The sequence below is a fragment of the Empidonax traillii genome, unplaced genomic scaffold (assembly GCF_003031625.1).
Source record: "Empidonax traillii isolate 1590-97213 ecotype Southwest subspecies unplaced genomic scaffold, ASM303162v1 scaffold209:size809316, whole genome shotgun sequence".
Taxonomy (NCBI): domain Eukaryota; kingdom Metazoa; phylum Chordata; class Aves; order Passeriformes; family Tyrannidae; genus Empidonax; species Empidonax traillii.
The window spans coordinates 79,013-96,425 of record NW_020955402.1 but is presented as its reverse complement, the minus strand read 5'-3'; the positions used below and the strand labels follow the sequence as shown (position 1 = coordinate 96,425).

At 37.9% G+C, this 17,413-nt stretch overlaps 1 protein-coding gene across 2 annotated transcripts in view; it reads right to left on the bottom strand.

The window, feature by feature from the left end:
* Positions 1-13,877, bottom strand: part of ATG7 (autophagy related 7) — a 107,209-nt gene extending 93,332 nt beyond the window's left edge. The window contains exons 1-11 of one of the 2 annotated variants that reach the window (XM_027887418.1): positions 13,814-13,877; positions 10,835-11,045; positions 10,559-10,613; positions 8,773-8,890; positions 7,952-8,029; positions 7,264-7,380; positions 6,260-6,409; positions 5,625-5,713; positions 4,405-4,526; positions 3,289-3,379; positions 1,397-1,541 (exon numbers count right to left, since the gene is read on the bottom strand). In XM_027887418.1, coding sequence (XP_027743219.1) covers positions 1,397-1,541; positions 3,289-3,379; positions 4,405-4,526; positions 5,625-5,713; positions 6,260-6,409; positions 7,264-7,380; positions 7,952-8,029; positions 8,773-8,890; positions 10,559-10,613; positions 10,835-11,012 — 1,143 coding nt within the window. In that variant the 5' untranslated portion in view covers positions 11,013-11,045; positions 13,814-13,877. Of the gene's footprint in view, positions 1-1,396; positions 1,542-3,288; positions 3,380-3,581; positions 3,665-4,404; positions 4,527-5,624; positions 5,714-6,259; positions 6,410-7,263; positions 7,381-7,951; positions 8,030-8,772; positions 8,891-10,558; positions 10,614-10,834; positions 11,046-13,813 lie in introns of those variants that run through there. The other variant, XM_027887419.1, reaches the window with a different exon arrangement.
* Between the last annotated feature and the right edge of the window lie 3,536 nt (positions 13,878-17,413).

The following is a 17,413-nucleotide window of genomic DNA, read 5'->3' as shown; positions in this document are numbered from 1 at the left end:
GGAATGGAGGTTTTCCTTGTCCCTCCTTTTGCTATTGATGTATTTGTAGAAGCACTTCTTGTTATCCCTGACAGAAATGGCAAGATTGAGTACAAATTGTGCCTTTGTCTCTCTAATTTTCTTTCTACGTGACCTAACTATATTCCTAAACTCTTCCTGAGTAGACAGTCCTTTTTTCCATAATCAGTAAGTTCTCTTTTTTACCTTAATTTCCTTCAAAATCTCCCTGTTCAGCGAGGTTGGTTGTCCTCCCCACCCCTTGCCTTTCGGCAGAGTGGGACAGCCTGTTCTGTGCAGTCAGGACTTGCTTCTTGAAGCACGTCCATCCCTCCTGTACTCCCTTGTTTTCAAGGCTTGTTTCCCAGGATACCCTCTGAACCAGTCTTCTGAACAGGCCAAAATCTGCCCTCCAGAAGTCCAGCTTAGAGGTTTTACTGATGGCCCTCCTTGCATCCCTGAGCATTGAAAACTCTCTTATTTCATGGTCACTGTGGCCCAGGTGGCCTCTGGCCACCACATCTCCCACCAGCCCCTCCCTGTTTGTGAGCAGCAGGTCTAGCAGGGTCCCACCACTGCTGGGCTCATTTACCAGCTGGAACACGAAATTATGCTCTATATGCTCTAAGAATCTCCTAATTCCTAATCCAGGAATCTGCCTCTCCTCCACCGTGTGGAGTTCCCAGCAGACATCAGGCAGGTTGAAGTCACTCACAAGAACAAGGGCTGGCGATTTTGAGACATCTGCCAGCTGCTTGTAGAATAATTCATCACCCTTATCACCCTGGTTGGGTGGTCTAGAACAGACTCCCACCAGGATATCAGCCTGGTTGGCCTTCCCCCTGATTCTGATCCACAGGCACTCAATCTTATTGTTACTGACTGCAAGTTCTGCAGAGTCAAGAGACTCTCTAACATACAGAGTCACCTCTCCACCTCTCCTACCCTGCCTGTCCTTTCTGAAGAGCTTGCAGCCACCACCCATGGCAGCACTCCAGTCATGCTAGCCATCTCCACACGTTTCTGTGATGTCACCATCACAGCTGTCCTGCTGTCCGATGGCTTCCAGTTCCTCCTGTTCGTTACCCACACTGTGTATTTACAGCTCATTAAAATTAATGAGAATTTCTTTTTCAATCTTTTTTAATGTAAATTCAAAACAAGGAATATTCTTCCACGGTTCTCTGATTTTCTGCTATTGTACTATTAGCAGAACTTATTTGCTACAGATATTACCTCTTCTCTGCAATTTATAGTATCAACTAATTATGCATTATGTGTATTTTAAAGAACAGGAATATAACTTTTCTCTTATGTGTTCATGGCAGCTGGACAAAAAAAAGGAAATACAGAATTTATAAAAACAGCAAGTTATTTTTAAGATTAATTCAGGACTTACCATCAAGGTCCTTGCAACACTACAACCCAGTGTACCAGCTCCTAGCAGCAGACATTTGGCAGACACAATCTTTTCCAAATCCAGAGTAGGCACCAAACGCCAGCACATCAATTTCAAATTAAGATCCACGGATGATTCTGCTAACCTAGACCATGAAATAAATAGCAACACGCTTCTGAATGCTCTTGTGATTCTCCAACAAAGCAATTACTTGTTTTTCAAATGAAGAAGTTCAAGACTTACTTTTTAAAAGAGAGAAAGAATTCAGTGATTTAACACATAGGCAATATGATAGACAAAGTCTCCCAAGCATATTTCTACCTAATAATAAGGTGCATGGCAAGGACAGTGGAAAAACATTTTTTATGCTCCTTCTTCACTCATGACACATGCACAATATGCAAAAAGAAGATGTCAAAAATCATTCTAAAGAAATACACACACAGTTCCTGATACTCAATTTCCTTGGAACCTCTTATTGTAACCAATGTGTTGGCCCAATAACATTCCTAGAAAAGCTGCGACTGCACTGCTTAGAAACAGAAGAATAAATCACTAGTGAAGAAACAGTAGAAAGACAGTGGCATTTTAAAAGAAATAACTTGTAGATATTTGAAAAGATGGTTATTAACAAGGAAATTTAGCTAGGAAAATGTTCTCTTCCAAAAGCCTTATATACTGAAAAGCTATCAGTTGGCTACTCTGAACTTGCTGTAAAAATCTACTAAAGCCACATACTTCCTTTGGAATTGGAACAGGTCTCTAAGAGCTTCTGAAAAAGGTATCAATCCAAAATTAAAATTTTAGTAACAAAACCGATGCAAACATGAAAATAAAACCAGTGTCTCAGATGAGATTCCTGTTAAGATCATTTGTCCATCAACTATTTTTTCTTTTTTAAATTAGTTTCCTGTATCCAGTTACATCTGCCCTTAACATGAAATATTACACTTACCCCCTAACGAATCTGGTCAGTTCTTTGTGAAAGTTTTAGAAGGAAAATGAGGTAGGTAATCCATGTTCAAGTTAGTGTTGGATTTTTATATTCATCAGAACACAAGGTGTTAAAACTCTCATCAATCAAGTCATCACAGCTCTCAGATTCCTAAAAGTTTCATTCCCTTATACATGATATAAAAAATTTTGCAGTATCCACTAAATTATCTGTTCAACAAGGTTTGAAGATGGGAACTGTCAAGGCTGGCATAATACCAACATCCTCTGCGGGAAACAACAGAAGTGAGCAAGCATAAAATAAAGAAGTTACATTTACCTATAATTAAGAGTCCTGAGATGAACTTTCTCAAAGGAAGTATGAATATACCAAGAATTGCCACAATTGCAAGACAAAAACAGCTTTGCTTGATGGGTAAAATGTTAACCTGAATCATTAGATCACACTGTTTCCAAGCCAAGAACACAGATGCAGTTAGTGAAAGCAGATGAGCCAACAGGCTCTGTAACACAACTCTTCTCAATCCATTATGTGCAGAATGATAAAAATCACTAAAGTCATCTTTCCTGTCACACTCTAACAATTACCGAAGGCTGAACTTTTCTCCATGCTTACTACCGTTAACAACTTGCAGGTTACAGAATTCAGTGAAAACCACAGGCCTGTAGCACTATGGCATACATTCCACTCAGTTCTAAATACAATGCATTTGAAATTTTAAGCTAAAGTTAAAAATGGCAAAAATTTCAGCTGCAGGCAGTGCACTGTTCCATTAAGGTTCTTCTCTCCAAAAGGACTGCCAAAACAATATGCAGCATATATGTTACTGTATATTCTTACCTAAGAGACAGATGCTCCTTGCTTTTCACACTTCAGCTTGTTATGGACTGAGCTCAAGTAAAGAAAACTACTGGAATTTAAAAGATAAAACCCAAACCTTTTTGGATCCATGCATTCACTGAGATTCACCATCCTTGGACCCATGCCTCCCTTCTGGTTTTTCTCCCATCCAACAGCTTTTGGACAATCTGTTTGACATATGAAGAGAGAAAAAAAAAAAGAAAAAAACAAAAGAAAGAATTAAAACCTTAATATCACAGGATAGAAAAAAGAAATTTTGTTGGATTTAACACTGTTGGAAAAACACTAATTCTAAACTTTTAAGTAAATAATCTGTATTCTTAACCACCTAGTGCATGTTGCTACACAAATCTTGCTGATTTACATCAACTGAAAACATTGATTCTCAGAGATGTGCTTTGCTCTCAGGCGTCCCACGTGCTGCTCTTGCCTGCTCAGCTTGCTTCAAACCTAAAGAGACAGCATCATTCCCCATCAAGCCTCCAGATCTTTAACGTCATGCTCAGTAAATTCATAAGTCAGAACTGAGTAAACTTTGCCAATTTCAATCATTTCTTCATGTTCCTTAGACATTATCTGTGAATTCAGAGGATTAGATATCCTAAATATATATAATTAAACAATACATAATGATATATACAAAGCATTCAGAACTTTTTGGATGAGGTACAGAAATGTTGTGATACTGTCCTTTAAGTCTGAAATTACGCTTTAGCATTACAAATACATCTGGAATATGTCACTAAAATAATCTAAAATACATCTGGATATGTCACTATGGGATTGAAGAAAGAGTTTCACTCTGCTCCAGGCTTTTACCATTTTAGCAATATACAGGAAGTTTGCATCATATAAATTCACCATTATATGCATTTTTTCTACCTGAGGAACTGTGTACAAATTTAACAAGAAAAAACTAATTGCCTGGGTTTTTTATATTTCATATGATATCAGAAGAACTTTACTTGTTTTTAAATTAGAAACACAATTAAAGTATGAAAAAATTAAAAGAGAATATGCTCTCTTCTTTCTTTGTTGAAGACGGAACCATTTCCTTTATAGACATTTTACAGAAATTCAAACAATTTAAAATTCCTTTGAAATAACTTAGTATAAAGCAATGACTTTATTTTTCTATCTCTGTGATTGAGGAGGGAGAAAAAAAAATAGGAATTTTTTTAAACTGGATTACCTGGGCCAAGGGGTTTCTCTGGAAGTTTTATTTCAAAGATAATGCTGTGTGTTATGTCCCTCACCCCTTGCATGGTCCTGTCTCTGAAGCAGAGCACTTCAACCGTCTGAAGAATGTTGCCCCTGCCATTAATAAAAAAAGATAATAGAGGCAGACATGCAACTTCTTTAACAGAAGAGGAACTGCTTTTAAACAACATTTCATAAAGGTTTAGTCCCTTGTAGATTCTGAGTAAGGCTTTTTCTCAGGCATAGAAATAGAACAGAAATAGAAACAACTCCTTAGCATATGAAAATAACTAGTTTGTTGTGAATGGTTGTATGGAATGACACTGTCAGCCCATCCTCCCTCATATACACAATGCTACTGGACAAACTGTGTATTTAGAGGAACAAAAAGCAGGGAATCACTAGAGCAAATCTCAGGTGACATGATGGACTTTGCTGTGTCACAAGCAAGATCCTCTTGGTTCTCAATATGGTAACATTTTTTCTCCTTATGGTTCAAACCCCCAAATCAAACAGTTAGAACTTGAATGCCTAAAATCCCCTGAATCCCAAGAATGTGCAAAGCTCTCAGCTCTTACACATCCCTGTACACTGGCAGCCCAGAAAACACACCCAACCCTGCATCTCTTCTCCTGAGTGCTTTGGAATGAAATGTGACAGTCAAAACTATGGAAGTGCAGCTTAATTACAATTTTGTTACAGCAACACAAATTTATTTGATACTTTAAATTATACTTCTTTTCCAAAAAACAGTTTAAATTATACTTTTTTCTCCCAAAAACCAGAGCAAAAAACTGTTCTCCCATCTTCTGCCTAATAAAAAAACTCAAGATGGTACACTACAAGAAAACCTAAGAATATATAATTTTGAGTAGACCTCAAATTGAGGTCTACTATTACTTAACACTAAATGATATAAATTCATAGAATACTTTAAACAATATTTGAAGCAGCTAGAGGGTATTGGCAGGGTTTGAAGCATATATTTCCAGGCACATGCATTCATGTGAGGATTCTGATTAACAGGAACTCGTGGCTCACAGAAGTAAAAACCAGATTAACACATAAAATCAGAATCACTCAAGGTGAGGCATGTTGAGGGTAAAAGTAAATTCTCAGATGGGTGATACAAGTAAAGTTCCATGGGGAGAAAAATGCCTAATTTGGCATCAACCAATAAATTAGCTTTGAGTGAAAGAATAAAATAGATACCAATTGTGGGCTGCCAGGATCAGGAAATTTCTCAGTGGCCATCCTGGATAGTGGGATAAATTACATGGATCATAAACTCCAACTGTCACCTGCAAATAAAATTGACCTGCATGAGAAGTCATCTATTCATACATATATTCAGTTCACAGTAAAAGTTATGTGGCATTTTTAATTTAAAACATTTTATTTTAAACATTTAAAAGTTATCTGGACAGGGAAGGCCTACACACACATTTTGCATATTTACAAATATTTAACATATGGTTACACTAGATTTCAGTCAAGCATTTGCGACAGCTTTGACATTAATTTAGTTTGGCCTGTTTATGGACATTCAATGTTCACTCCAGTAAATGCACCTTCATTACTTTCCTTAAAAACACCATTACGAGAGAAGCCCATCAACCGGAGTCTTGCTTCCAAAACAAAATTCTGTACTGACTTTGAAATGATCAGAAAGTGAAGGGACACAGGCCAGCAAGACAACAAATCAAAGGAAAACCAGTCTAAAAATCACTTGTACAACCAGCCTTCAAGATGGTACCATTGTGCCCAGCTCAGTACAACAGACAATTTTCAAACCATTTGAAAATTAGACATTTATAGTTTATAAAAAGATTTTAAATTCTCATTACCTTTCCCCCTTGGTCTTGAAAGAAAGCATCCCACTTTTTCAATAGAGATATCATGACAGAATTGTCATGATACTTGATTAAAAAATAAGGCAGGGCTGTAACCCCCTCTTTCTGGCAAAGATCATCATATGCTTTCTGAAGTGCTTGAATCTGAAAGCAAAAAGGCAACTGTGACCAACACTTTTAACCACAGTAACAGAGATAAAAAAATTAAGTTGCTAAAACACCATTTGTCAACGTAAATTTATTTTACTAGGTGCATTTTCAGTGTTTAGTTAAAATTCTGGATCATGACTATTAGGTATTTTTACACTATTTACCACTACAGAACTAAGAAAGGTCTTCCAAGAAGCGAAATGAGCATTTTTCACTGAAAAAACCAAAACTTTTTCCCATTGATTACTATTTCATTAAAAAGCCATTCAAGGTTTTGCATTAACTTCTGTCAAAGCAAAACAGCACATGTGGGCATGTTGATTTTTTTGGTTCTTTTACACTGTAATATGAAAGAAACTCAAAATTGTTATCTTTTCTCTTTAAAAGAAAATATCCTCCCAATTAACTTCTTTTCCTTATCCAATCATGTATTTTATTAACAATTTTGTAATTTTAATGGCTTGGCTCTGCCAAGGGATGCCCTTTTAAAAAAGTTTCTTTTATAATCAGTTTCAAACACATAGCTACATATTCATTAAGTTGTATATAAAAAAAATTAACATAACTGCTACTTTAAGAAGTGTTTGCCACATCATTTGCTTCATTGCCTGAATCATTATTCCCTCATCTAAATGAATAAAGGTGAAGTAATGTTAAACTGAGAGATTTTATACAGTAACAAAAAAAGAGGTAAATCAAACACCCACCTGGAAATAAGAAAAGTGAAGATTTTAAAAGAAATTAGGTTTTCAAATTAATTCAGTATGTGCTAACACAAAATATAAAGTTTTGCAGCTCACAAAATTTCTTAGTAATACAGACTTCATAACATTCAGCATTCTGAATACCTGATTTAATGAGAACCTCTCACCAAGACACACTGGTTTCTGAATTACATGTATTCCATTGGGAAAGCAGAGAGCAGGGTAACAAAACCAGTAATAGAAGTGATACTTTTTTAAATCCTAGGGGAAAAAAAAAAAAAAGTAAAATTACATAATAAAAATATACATGAAACTAAATGATGGTTTGGAATACTAATTATAACTGATGGTTGATGATACTAATCATAGGAAGCACAGTTCTCTTTACCTCACAAGGCACTGTGTTATGACTTTAGAAAACCACAAAAAATACTAGAAATCTTCCCTTCGCTGTATACATTTTTATTTAAGATTTAAACAGACAACGTGTATACAATCTTTCAGTTTTTATTAAAACTTCTAATTTGTTGAATATGAAACAGTTGCTCTACTTTTAGTAATATGCATAAAGCCATCAGGTAATCTTACAGATTTGTAGAAACTGTATGAGATGGCACCAGTATTTTTTAAAGAATACATCCTAAAATATTTGATAGCTCTACATCAGAGTGGTTTATCAGGTTTTTTAAAAAATGTTTTCAGACATGTTTTCAGAGAGTGATCCTGGTGACATTAATATGGTAACAGTAACACAGCATTTCTCCTTAAAAAAACCCCACTTCATCATCTCTGCTACAATCCTCTAAATATGAGATACATTATCTCTACTCACTGCAAACGTCAGCAGCAGGAATCTGTTCAAGAGCATGGGGTTTTCAAGAGCAGCTCCAGATTTTATTGATTCCCATATCTGTCATTGATTGACAAGAAGGAACAGAAAGGGCAGAAAAACAAAGCAACAAGAAAGCATGAGAACAGCTGCAAAAGCTTTAATTCTTCAAGCTACCTTTAAAGTCTGGAAATTACCACTCCCAGTAATACACTGTGATCCTTTCCTAAGTGATCTCATTCACACTGTTATCTGTGTTAAAAGGATCTTAAAGGTAAGACACAGGAACACAAAAAATTCAGTCTTGAGTGAAGATATGCATGAAAATTTTGCTACTCAATGCCAGCACGCAGACAATCAACTGAATTAAAGGAATCAAGGGTTGGTCAAAGTGAAGTGTCTCAAACAGTAAAAGATTGCCTTAAATTTGACTTTCACTTCTTACCAAGCCATGACATTATATATTTCAGTCTTCTTGCTGTTCTGGAGCTTCTCCATCTCTTTGTCACAGAGATATAATGCAGTAATCCAGTGTTAAACCAGGCACTTGCTGGTTTCTGGACATCAAGACAAACTGGCAACTCCTGTTTAGCTTAAAATGCAGCCTAGTAGAACACCGAATCAAGTTTTTAAAGTATAATTAGTTACTTTCCACTCTCTTGTAAAGAACAGTAAAAAGCAAACATCAAACTATTCGTACCAGAGTAAGTTAGATCTTGAGGCTACTTTTATGGGTATCTCCAATATTTGGAGCAGAGACTATAAGGCACTTCAACTCGTAGAAAGGATTTGGAAATAACTGGTGATTTGATTTTTAGACTCACCTCATTTGCTTCTTTTTCCAGAAGTGATTTTTTATCACAGGATTTGAAAGTCTCAAAAGTGTTGGTATTATACAATGTTCCAAAAGCAGGACAGCAACGTGCTGGTATCGAAGCGTTCCTGAATAAAAGAAGGAACCCCCTGGGAATTGGATAAACCTTTAACATGATCAGAGATAGTAGCAGTAGCTTCCTATGGTGTAAGCTTGCCCCGAACTCATCAAGTGATGAGGCACAGTAGCACAAGTAAACAACACCTCTAATAAAAACAATTTTGTGATCATAATGTTTTATAGAATACCGACTGGTTACAAATACACCTCTCCATTATGACCTCAAAAACAGATAAGGCATCTGTATTGTTTCTAAGCAAGGTGACAGTAAAACATGGATTGAAGATTTAAAAATTCTGTTCAAATGTAAGCTATCCGTGACAAATGTGATTTTCAATAAGAAAAAAAAAATTAGACTAAACTTAGACATCAGTATTCACATAAAGAATTACTCAGTTAAAATTGTATGTTTTAAATATGTCCCAATGGAAGCCTGAAGCAGACAAAAGATTAAGTGGAAAAACTGCTGTTTACAAATACAGGGGGATTTTTTGAAATAAATTAGGTAAAACTCTGCAATATTCCTTTATTTATAGATCTGACGAATTTCACTGACTCCTTTTTAACATCGTTCTCCCAAACTGATATGTTTCTGGTCACTGCTAAAACTTAAATACAGCAAATGTTTAAGTTACATCATAAATACACATGATGTAGCTTCCAAAAACTTTTAAAGCTAAAAGGCACTTCTTCATGATCACCTAAATTGATTACATAAGGTACAGAAAATAACTCTAGTAGAAGGAATAATTAAACCCTACATAAGTGGACCTCTTATAATTTTGTTTCCTTCCTAATGGTTGGGAGCTCAAACACCTCGGTACCATCCCTTTTTTCCTAACTCAAAATTCCTGTTCCCAGTGTCATAGCTGTCTTCCAATTGCACTTTGCTGCATAAGCTTTCAGCAGTGTACCTATATGTTCTTACAAGAATTAATAGGATAATAACTCCTAGGAAATTAGCTCAAAATGCACAAAGCCTCACCAGGCTCCAAACATCCTCACCAAGCAAGGCATGCTGTGATTTACAACTCTATAATCCACCACTTCAAAACAAACAAAACACTAACTATGAACCCAGCTGTTCCTATGCTAATTATACTAACTTAGGCATTTGCTGGAAATTAAAACCACATCGAAAAGATATTTTCCCTCTCATCTTGTTTTTGCTCTGTACACTGAGCAGCTTTGATTTACCTTTCACTTTGGGGTGAAGGCAAAACTACAAAATTCCGCTCAGAAACGTTAAATATTTTGGAAAAGACTGCAATGTAACACCACGGATAGTAAAAACTATTTTGAGATTCTGATTGCAATGATGAATCCTCAGCAACCAAAGATCTAAGGAAACATTTGAAATCGGGTGACTAAAATAGCCTTCTTTACACAGAAAAACTGAAGAAATGGGAAAAATGGTATTTTATAAACAAACATTGAGTGAATTAGAGACTTACCAGCATATTTTAAACTTGGCCCTTCAGATGAATATACTACTTTAGACACAAGGAGCTAGTGTTTGCAACTCGAAGCAGTCTTTCCACTGGTATAAAGTTCATGAAAAGGTATATTTATTCTCCTGTAGAGTTTGTCCAAGTAATATCATATACCTATGTGTAACTGTTATGCAGGAAAGTGTATTCATGCAGGAATTATGGTAAATCACAGTATGTACTTACATATCAAAGGCACTAAACTCCAATGTCAAGCGAGCTGGCAAACCCAAAGGATCACCTGGACAAAAAGCAGCAAGATGCTTCTTTTAAACTGAAATACATAGATGAATTACCTTTTTTTTGTTAACCTAAGTTATAAATTACCCACAGACACAAGAATTCACAGCTCACTCAGCCATATTTTCTAATGTTTCAGCCAAACACCTAAAATATGTTACACAAATACTCAGAAGACTATGGCAGGAGAACTGCCAAGGAAGACGTTCAGTTTTCACCTACCATTGTAGTAGTATCCTTTGATAACTTTGGGGGTCTCATCCAGTCGGTATTCATTGAGTTTCTTCTGGGTTAGTTCGTGCCAGAATCCTGCATCCAAGGCACTACTGAAGGGAGCAAACTGCAGCTTTGAGATTCCAGGATCTACAGGATGGTGTACCTCACCACTGGCAGTGGCCATAATTGTAGCTGATGATCACTGTTAAACAGAATTCTGTAAAAGCAGATATGTATGATAAGTATATACACAATAGATCATTCCACCTATGACTACTCACAGCTACTTTTTTATTATTTTGTTGGATTAAAGTGAAGAACGCCTGTGATTATCTAAGATAAGCATAAATGCTACAAAACCAAGGATTTGTTGCACATTAAAACTAAGATTTTAAAATATTAGTTTTAAAACTCCTCACAAAGACATGAACATAAGCTCATATCCCTCTCACAGCACATCCATTTGCCAAGCCAGCAACTGCCGTTTTCCAAGTCCAGAAGGGAGGTCAACAGCTATTGATTCCAGTTTTGTTCCAACGCTTATCAAATCAACCACCAATCTGAACAGACAACTACAGTTTGAAGCTTGGATTGAATTGAACCGCTACAAGTTTGCTGTCCTGTGAAGTCACTTTTGCAAAAAGGAACTGAGCTTACAAGCTTTTCTTTCACTCTCTTTGGAACAGGGGGAAAGGAACAAGTGGTGGGTTTAATTTCTTAATAACTGCCAAATATCCAACTTTAAGTCAAAGGCAGTTATGCTTTTCCTTACATAGCACTTCTTTAAACAGTCTTCAGTGTAATCCAGCTATGCTTTCTATGCTTAATTTACCCAGCTTAGCTTCTCCTTTTACTGTAACTGCTTTACTTGCTGCTAAGTTGTGGAATATGGTTTTTTGGGAGTAGGTTTGAGGTTTTCCATATCTTTCATGGTGGAAGCTACACGTTTCAGTTCTGTCATGATGTCTTCCTATAAATGGTGTATTGCAAATACCATTTTGTCTTTCCCCTCCACCACCTTTTTCTTACATTCCCTTAATTTTTAGCAGCAGCTGGAATTCATGGCAGTGTGAACTTTGATAGCTTATCCCTTTTTATTAACTCCAAAAAAATCAGTTTCTTGAAACTTCGCGAGTCCTAGAAGTGTAAACATCACAGCTAACCACATGGAACTTTCTCACCATTTTTATAAACTCCTTTTTCTGTGAGTGTAAGAAGTAACATAAATTAGCAAACATTTAACTTTTACTACTACATAGCTGTTAAGCCCTTATAATTTTTTTTCTTTGCAACTGTATGTCACTGAAAGTTTACCATATAACAGGCAAACAATCATTTGTCATACAGACGTTGGCAATCAGAGCCAGATTACAAGGTTGATGTCAAGACTTCCATAATAAAACCTATAATTCAAAGGTTCCCTACCCCCTTTTTTTTTTTTTCTGAAACAAGAACAAGTTGTCACTTTCCTTGCCAGACAAGATCTATTGTAACTAAAAGTTCTGAATTTCCTTCAAGGCTTTTTTCAACTTTTCAAACAGGTAAAGTTTTCATTTTGCTTTTCCCCCCATTATTACACGACACATCCAAGACTAAAGTGTCCTGTCGAGCATTTTACAGGACCAAGAAACCAGTGACAGTACCTATATGTGCATGAGTAACACACACTGAAAATACCAGCCTAAAAGCATCCACTTGGAATGAATTTTAACACCCTCCTTATTTTCTTTATTACAGCACTAAAGAGTTATTGTGTAACTTAAGGAATACAAACAGGGGACCTCACTATGCAAATGCACATGCAAACAGAGGAGCACATGCAATCACCTCTGATGTACTGACTCTTGAAAATCTTACTTATTGTATTTTGATATAAATATTCACTTCCATGCATTCTTAATGCAGTATCAGCAAACCAAGGCACATTTGAGCAACAAATTTTAGAAGACCAAAGATGAAACGTATATATTTTGTGGAGACTGCATGTAGAAATTCACATGCAGCCTCTGAAGGTAAGAAGTGACTAGGAAAATATAATAAATAAAGAGAAGTAGAAAAAACATATTCAAAACTTTCTATGTGGAACAAACCCTGAGTTACAAAAGGGCCCAGTCGAAAATTGTGCTTGAAATGCAAAGGTTTACCAGTATGCCTTAGATATCCTGCCAGCCACGGAATTTGGGAGTATTTAACCCAAAATACAGATGCACTATCACCAGTCTAATTTCTAGCACTTGCTCTTAAATGGGCAGACATTTAAAACCGATCTCATGGAATAGCATATTAAGTGAAAAACACAGCAGGGCTTTTACTAATATTGGTCTTTCCCTTGACAGATATAATTAATCTGTTGTAACAGTCTGATTAGCAGTTTACCAGCATTCAAAACTATCATGAAATTACAGGTCCCCTAACACGTGCGGCCCAGAGGTGGGTATGTCAACGGTACCTGAGCAAAGAAGATCAATATTGCCTGAATTATTCTCTGAAGAGTAAAAAATTTTCAGAGAAACTGCTTCTGGGCTCATGCCCATTTCCAAGCCCATTCTCGGGACAAAGAACTCTCCCCGTGCCCGAGACATTACAGACACACAAAAAGGTCGCGCTGGCAACGGCGCCCCCCGAGCGAGCGCGGCCCCCCCGGCAGGGCCCGGCCCCGCACACGGCGCGCCCGCAGCCCCAGCTCCCGCCAGGGAGCCCCCTGAGGCCTCGGGACACCCCGGCCTGCAGGGGCGAGGCAGCCCGCGGCCGGCGGGACCCTCAGGCGGGCGCGGTGCAGTGCGGGGCCGGTGCGGGGACAGAGCCGGGCCCGGTGCCGGCACTCCGGGGGCAGCTCGCAGGGCTCAGTGCAGCACTCAGTGCCGGGCCCGGTGCCGGCTCACAGCGCTAAGTGCCGGGCCCGGTGCCGGTGCCGGTGCCGGCTCGCAGCGCTCCGTGCCGCCGCCCCCCCCTCCCCCCGCGCTCCCCTCACCGCTCGCTCCGCACCTCCCGCATCGCCGGCCGGCTCCGCCGAGTGACGTCACCCCGCCGCGCGCACGTGATGCGACGGCCGGAGCGGAGCGGTGACGTCACGCGGACGCGCTCTGCCTGCGACGGGGCGGGGCGGGAGAGGCGGAGAAAGGGGATGGATAGAGGGAGGGAGGGAGGGATGGCAGTGTGAGGTACTGTGGGGTGGGCATGGAGTCAAATCCTCCTGAAAGATGCACAGCTTCAAATGGGAAGGAGAAGGGTACACGTGCCAAACCAAGGAAAATCACAATCGTATATATGGGGAACAAATTGCCCAGCGTGGCTAGGTAAGCACTGGAATAGGTTTCCAGAGAGGATTTGTAGTCTCCATCCTTGGGGACTTGACTGCCCAGGCCCTGAGCTGACTTTGATGTTAGCTCAGCTTTGAGCCCGAGGTTGGTCTGTATGGCACCCAAAAGTGCCTTCCAGCCTGAACCTTTTCATGAGCTTATATTGATTTTTTTGCAGCTCTGGAGTACAAAACAAAGCATGTTTTCCACAAAACAAGCATTACCTCTTTATATAGCTTATGCTATTTACCTGTAAGGAAAACAAAAATTGCCAGAGCTGCTTGGTTTTTTTGGGAGAGCACACAATACTGGAGTAATATCCATATTGCAGAAACTGCTCCCAAAATGAGGAGTAAGCCTCAGAGGAAAAGCCACCAGCTAAGCATGGACAAGGTCAAATAATGATAATTGGCCAGGCAGCTTTAGGGGAATATTTTCAGTGCTGCTAGTTATGCAAATTTAGATCTGATGTTTAGATAGAGAACCTTTTTGTGGAGCATGGGCCGAATAGACTTTGCAGGAATTTCACAAATAAAACAAATTCAGAAACTTGGAAGTTTATTCTAGTTGCTATACCTTGTATCCAACTGCATTACATCAGTAAAATTCTACAATTCCTCATTTCACTCATTTTGTTAGTATTGGTAAATCCTTTACTCTGTTGGACACTTATAACACAGTCCTGCAGTTTATTTCCCCAAGGCTGGAAAAGATTTTATTTTATTACTTTTTGGTCTCTATATTCTCTTTTTGCATGAAATTTAAAGGGAATATTGATGACATCCCATCAAAATAGATGAAATGTTGTTCCCAGTCTGCACAGATCTATAACCCAGCTTGGATTCACAGTTTTTGAGCAGTTCCAGTTTCGTAATGTGGTTTCTGCTGCCAGCATATAACACAGGTCATAAGAAATGACAGAAATAACAGGGCAGAGGGACACTCTTCTGTGAACCCACATCCTTGTGTTAACTCAGAGAACTGTTGTTACCTGAAATCAGACTCCAGGAGTTAGATTTCTGCACAGCAGTTGTAGAAATTATGCAGATCTAGGGATTCTTTATATCTAGTGAGAATGAAATTAGTTGCCAGGTAGGATACTGAGTCCAGTTCCCAGGTCTGGCTGTGTTGTTTTTGAAGGCTAAGTTATGTCGTGTCTGATGACGACAAAAGACATTTGATTTTATTCAAGGCCCTCAGTTTAATGACTCAGTAGGAATTCATTTTAGTGACAGTACCAAAATATATCTGAGCATTAGAAATGCGTTTTTGAAGTGAATCTTTCAGTCATTTTCAGTTATTGTGCTTTCACAAAGTACATCATTAAGTGATCTCACAGAAAATTTAATGAAGTCCTTTTAGATGATGGGATGAGGCCCAAGTGGGGCCCTAAACTTTTGTTTCCTTTACTGAGTGCGACATTTCCTGAAAATAATATGGGGGAAAGCAAGTACTAAATGGCAGACTTGCCTGATGCACAGCGTTCCGTGCAGCAGCCCGGACTTCGCTCAGGAGCCACCAGATGTCCCTGTTGACGCAAACATTGTGGGAACAGCTTTTTCTGCCTCTCAAAAGTCAGGTCGGTTGTTCTGACCACACCTTAATCACAACAGAACTGCAACTCAAGACATTCCAAGACCCTTGTTATGTTCTCTTAAAGCTATGTGACCTCTAACCTTGTTTATTAACTGGAAAACGTTGAAATATTTGATGGGAAACCACACCTGAAATACTCTCTTGAGCCTTAGCCCCACGTGGTAGGAAGCTTCTCCACTCCTTACCCTAATTTGCTTTCCTCTCCTTCTCTTACATCCAGAGCCATTTGAATTGCCTATTAACTGAGGTAAACTGATAAATCTTCTTAGGTACCTTGATAATCGGCATTTAAAATAGTGAATTATAAAAAAATAAAATTCTCCTATTCTATTGTTATCTATTACAGCTATCACATCAGAGAAGCCCGTGATTGCTTCCCCGTCTTTATTATTAACACATTTGCACTAAGATCATGGATAAAAATAAAGTGAGATAAACAATATCCAGGCAACTTTATTTGCTTGGGTTTAGCTGTGCTGTGTTCTTTAATTTTACCAGAGGTTTTCCTTGTCATGATCATTATAATTTTTAGAAAAATTTTCAGTTATCTTGATTTTGTTGTTTTGTCGTGTATTAGTACATTTTAAAGTCAGAAAAGACAATTGTCATGATCAAGAAGACAGACTTGTTAATAACTCTGACTAGCCCTTGGGTAAATGTTTCAGCAATGTGCAGTAATAACTGTACCTGACTTAGTGTGCTGCCTTTTTATTTCCTCAGGGATCATCTAAATTACCATCCATTTTGGCTACAATTGCTGTTGCATATCACAATAGAAAAAAAAAATCATAATGGCTGTGAATCTGTGCAGTTGTTTCTGCAAGGCCATGGGATTAGAGCATATGTTTCAAAAGATGGTGCTCTGTACTCCAAAACCACGTGTATTTTATTACTTGTGCAGGTGTTCCTCCTGCAGTGAAAAAGTTGTCCGAATTCTGGTATAAATTTTGTTGCTTTTATATTGTCTCTGCATTTTGCCTTTATTTCTCCTAGATTGAAGTTCCCTAAATGCAGTTTTTCCTGCATGCAACTTGAAACCAAAGTCAATTACTCTCTGAACCTTGTATGTTACATTGAAATAGACTGAATTTAAGTTTATTCCTTTAACAAATTTTTCCAATTTATTAAAATGTAGGTATAGTAGGGCTTCATTTCATATTGAATATTTTAAATACAACTATTAACACTGAGGTGTTGACAGAGAATAATAATACTTTGAATTTTTTTAGAGTATTATATCCAGCATTTATGAGCATCATTCACACATTATCCTAAGTGTTGCACTGTAAATCTTGTCATATTCACTTTATGAAATAGGCACAGAGCGACTCTAAGTAGCTCAAGATCTTTAATTAAGAACATAGATTTAAGAATTTCTCCTCCTACCATTAAACTACCTTTTTTTGCTTCTGATGTAATAAGGATATCACACAGAATGTCCCTTTCACTTATCCCACCAAACTCTGGACAACAGTCAGTTGAAGGAGGCCAAGTGCAATCAGAACTTTGTTGTTAAGCTAACTCAGCAATTTCAGAAGCAAGAAAACATTCAGTTGTGACGAAAACATCATCACAACAAAATGAATCAGAGGAAATTCTTTTTACTTGGAACCTTCAGGTTGCCTCTCTAATCATCCTTCCTAAAATATATGGAATAGATGTACATAAACTCAGCATGACATGCAAATGT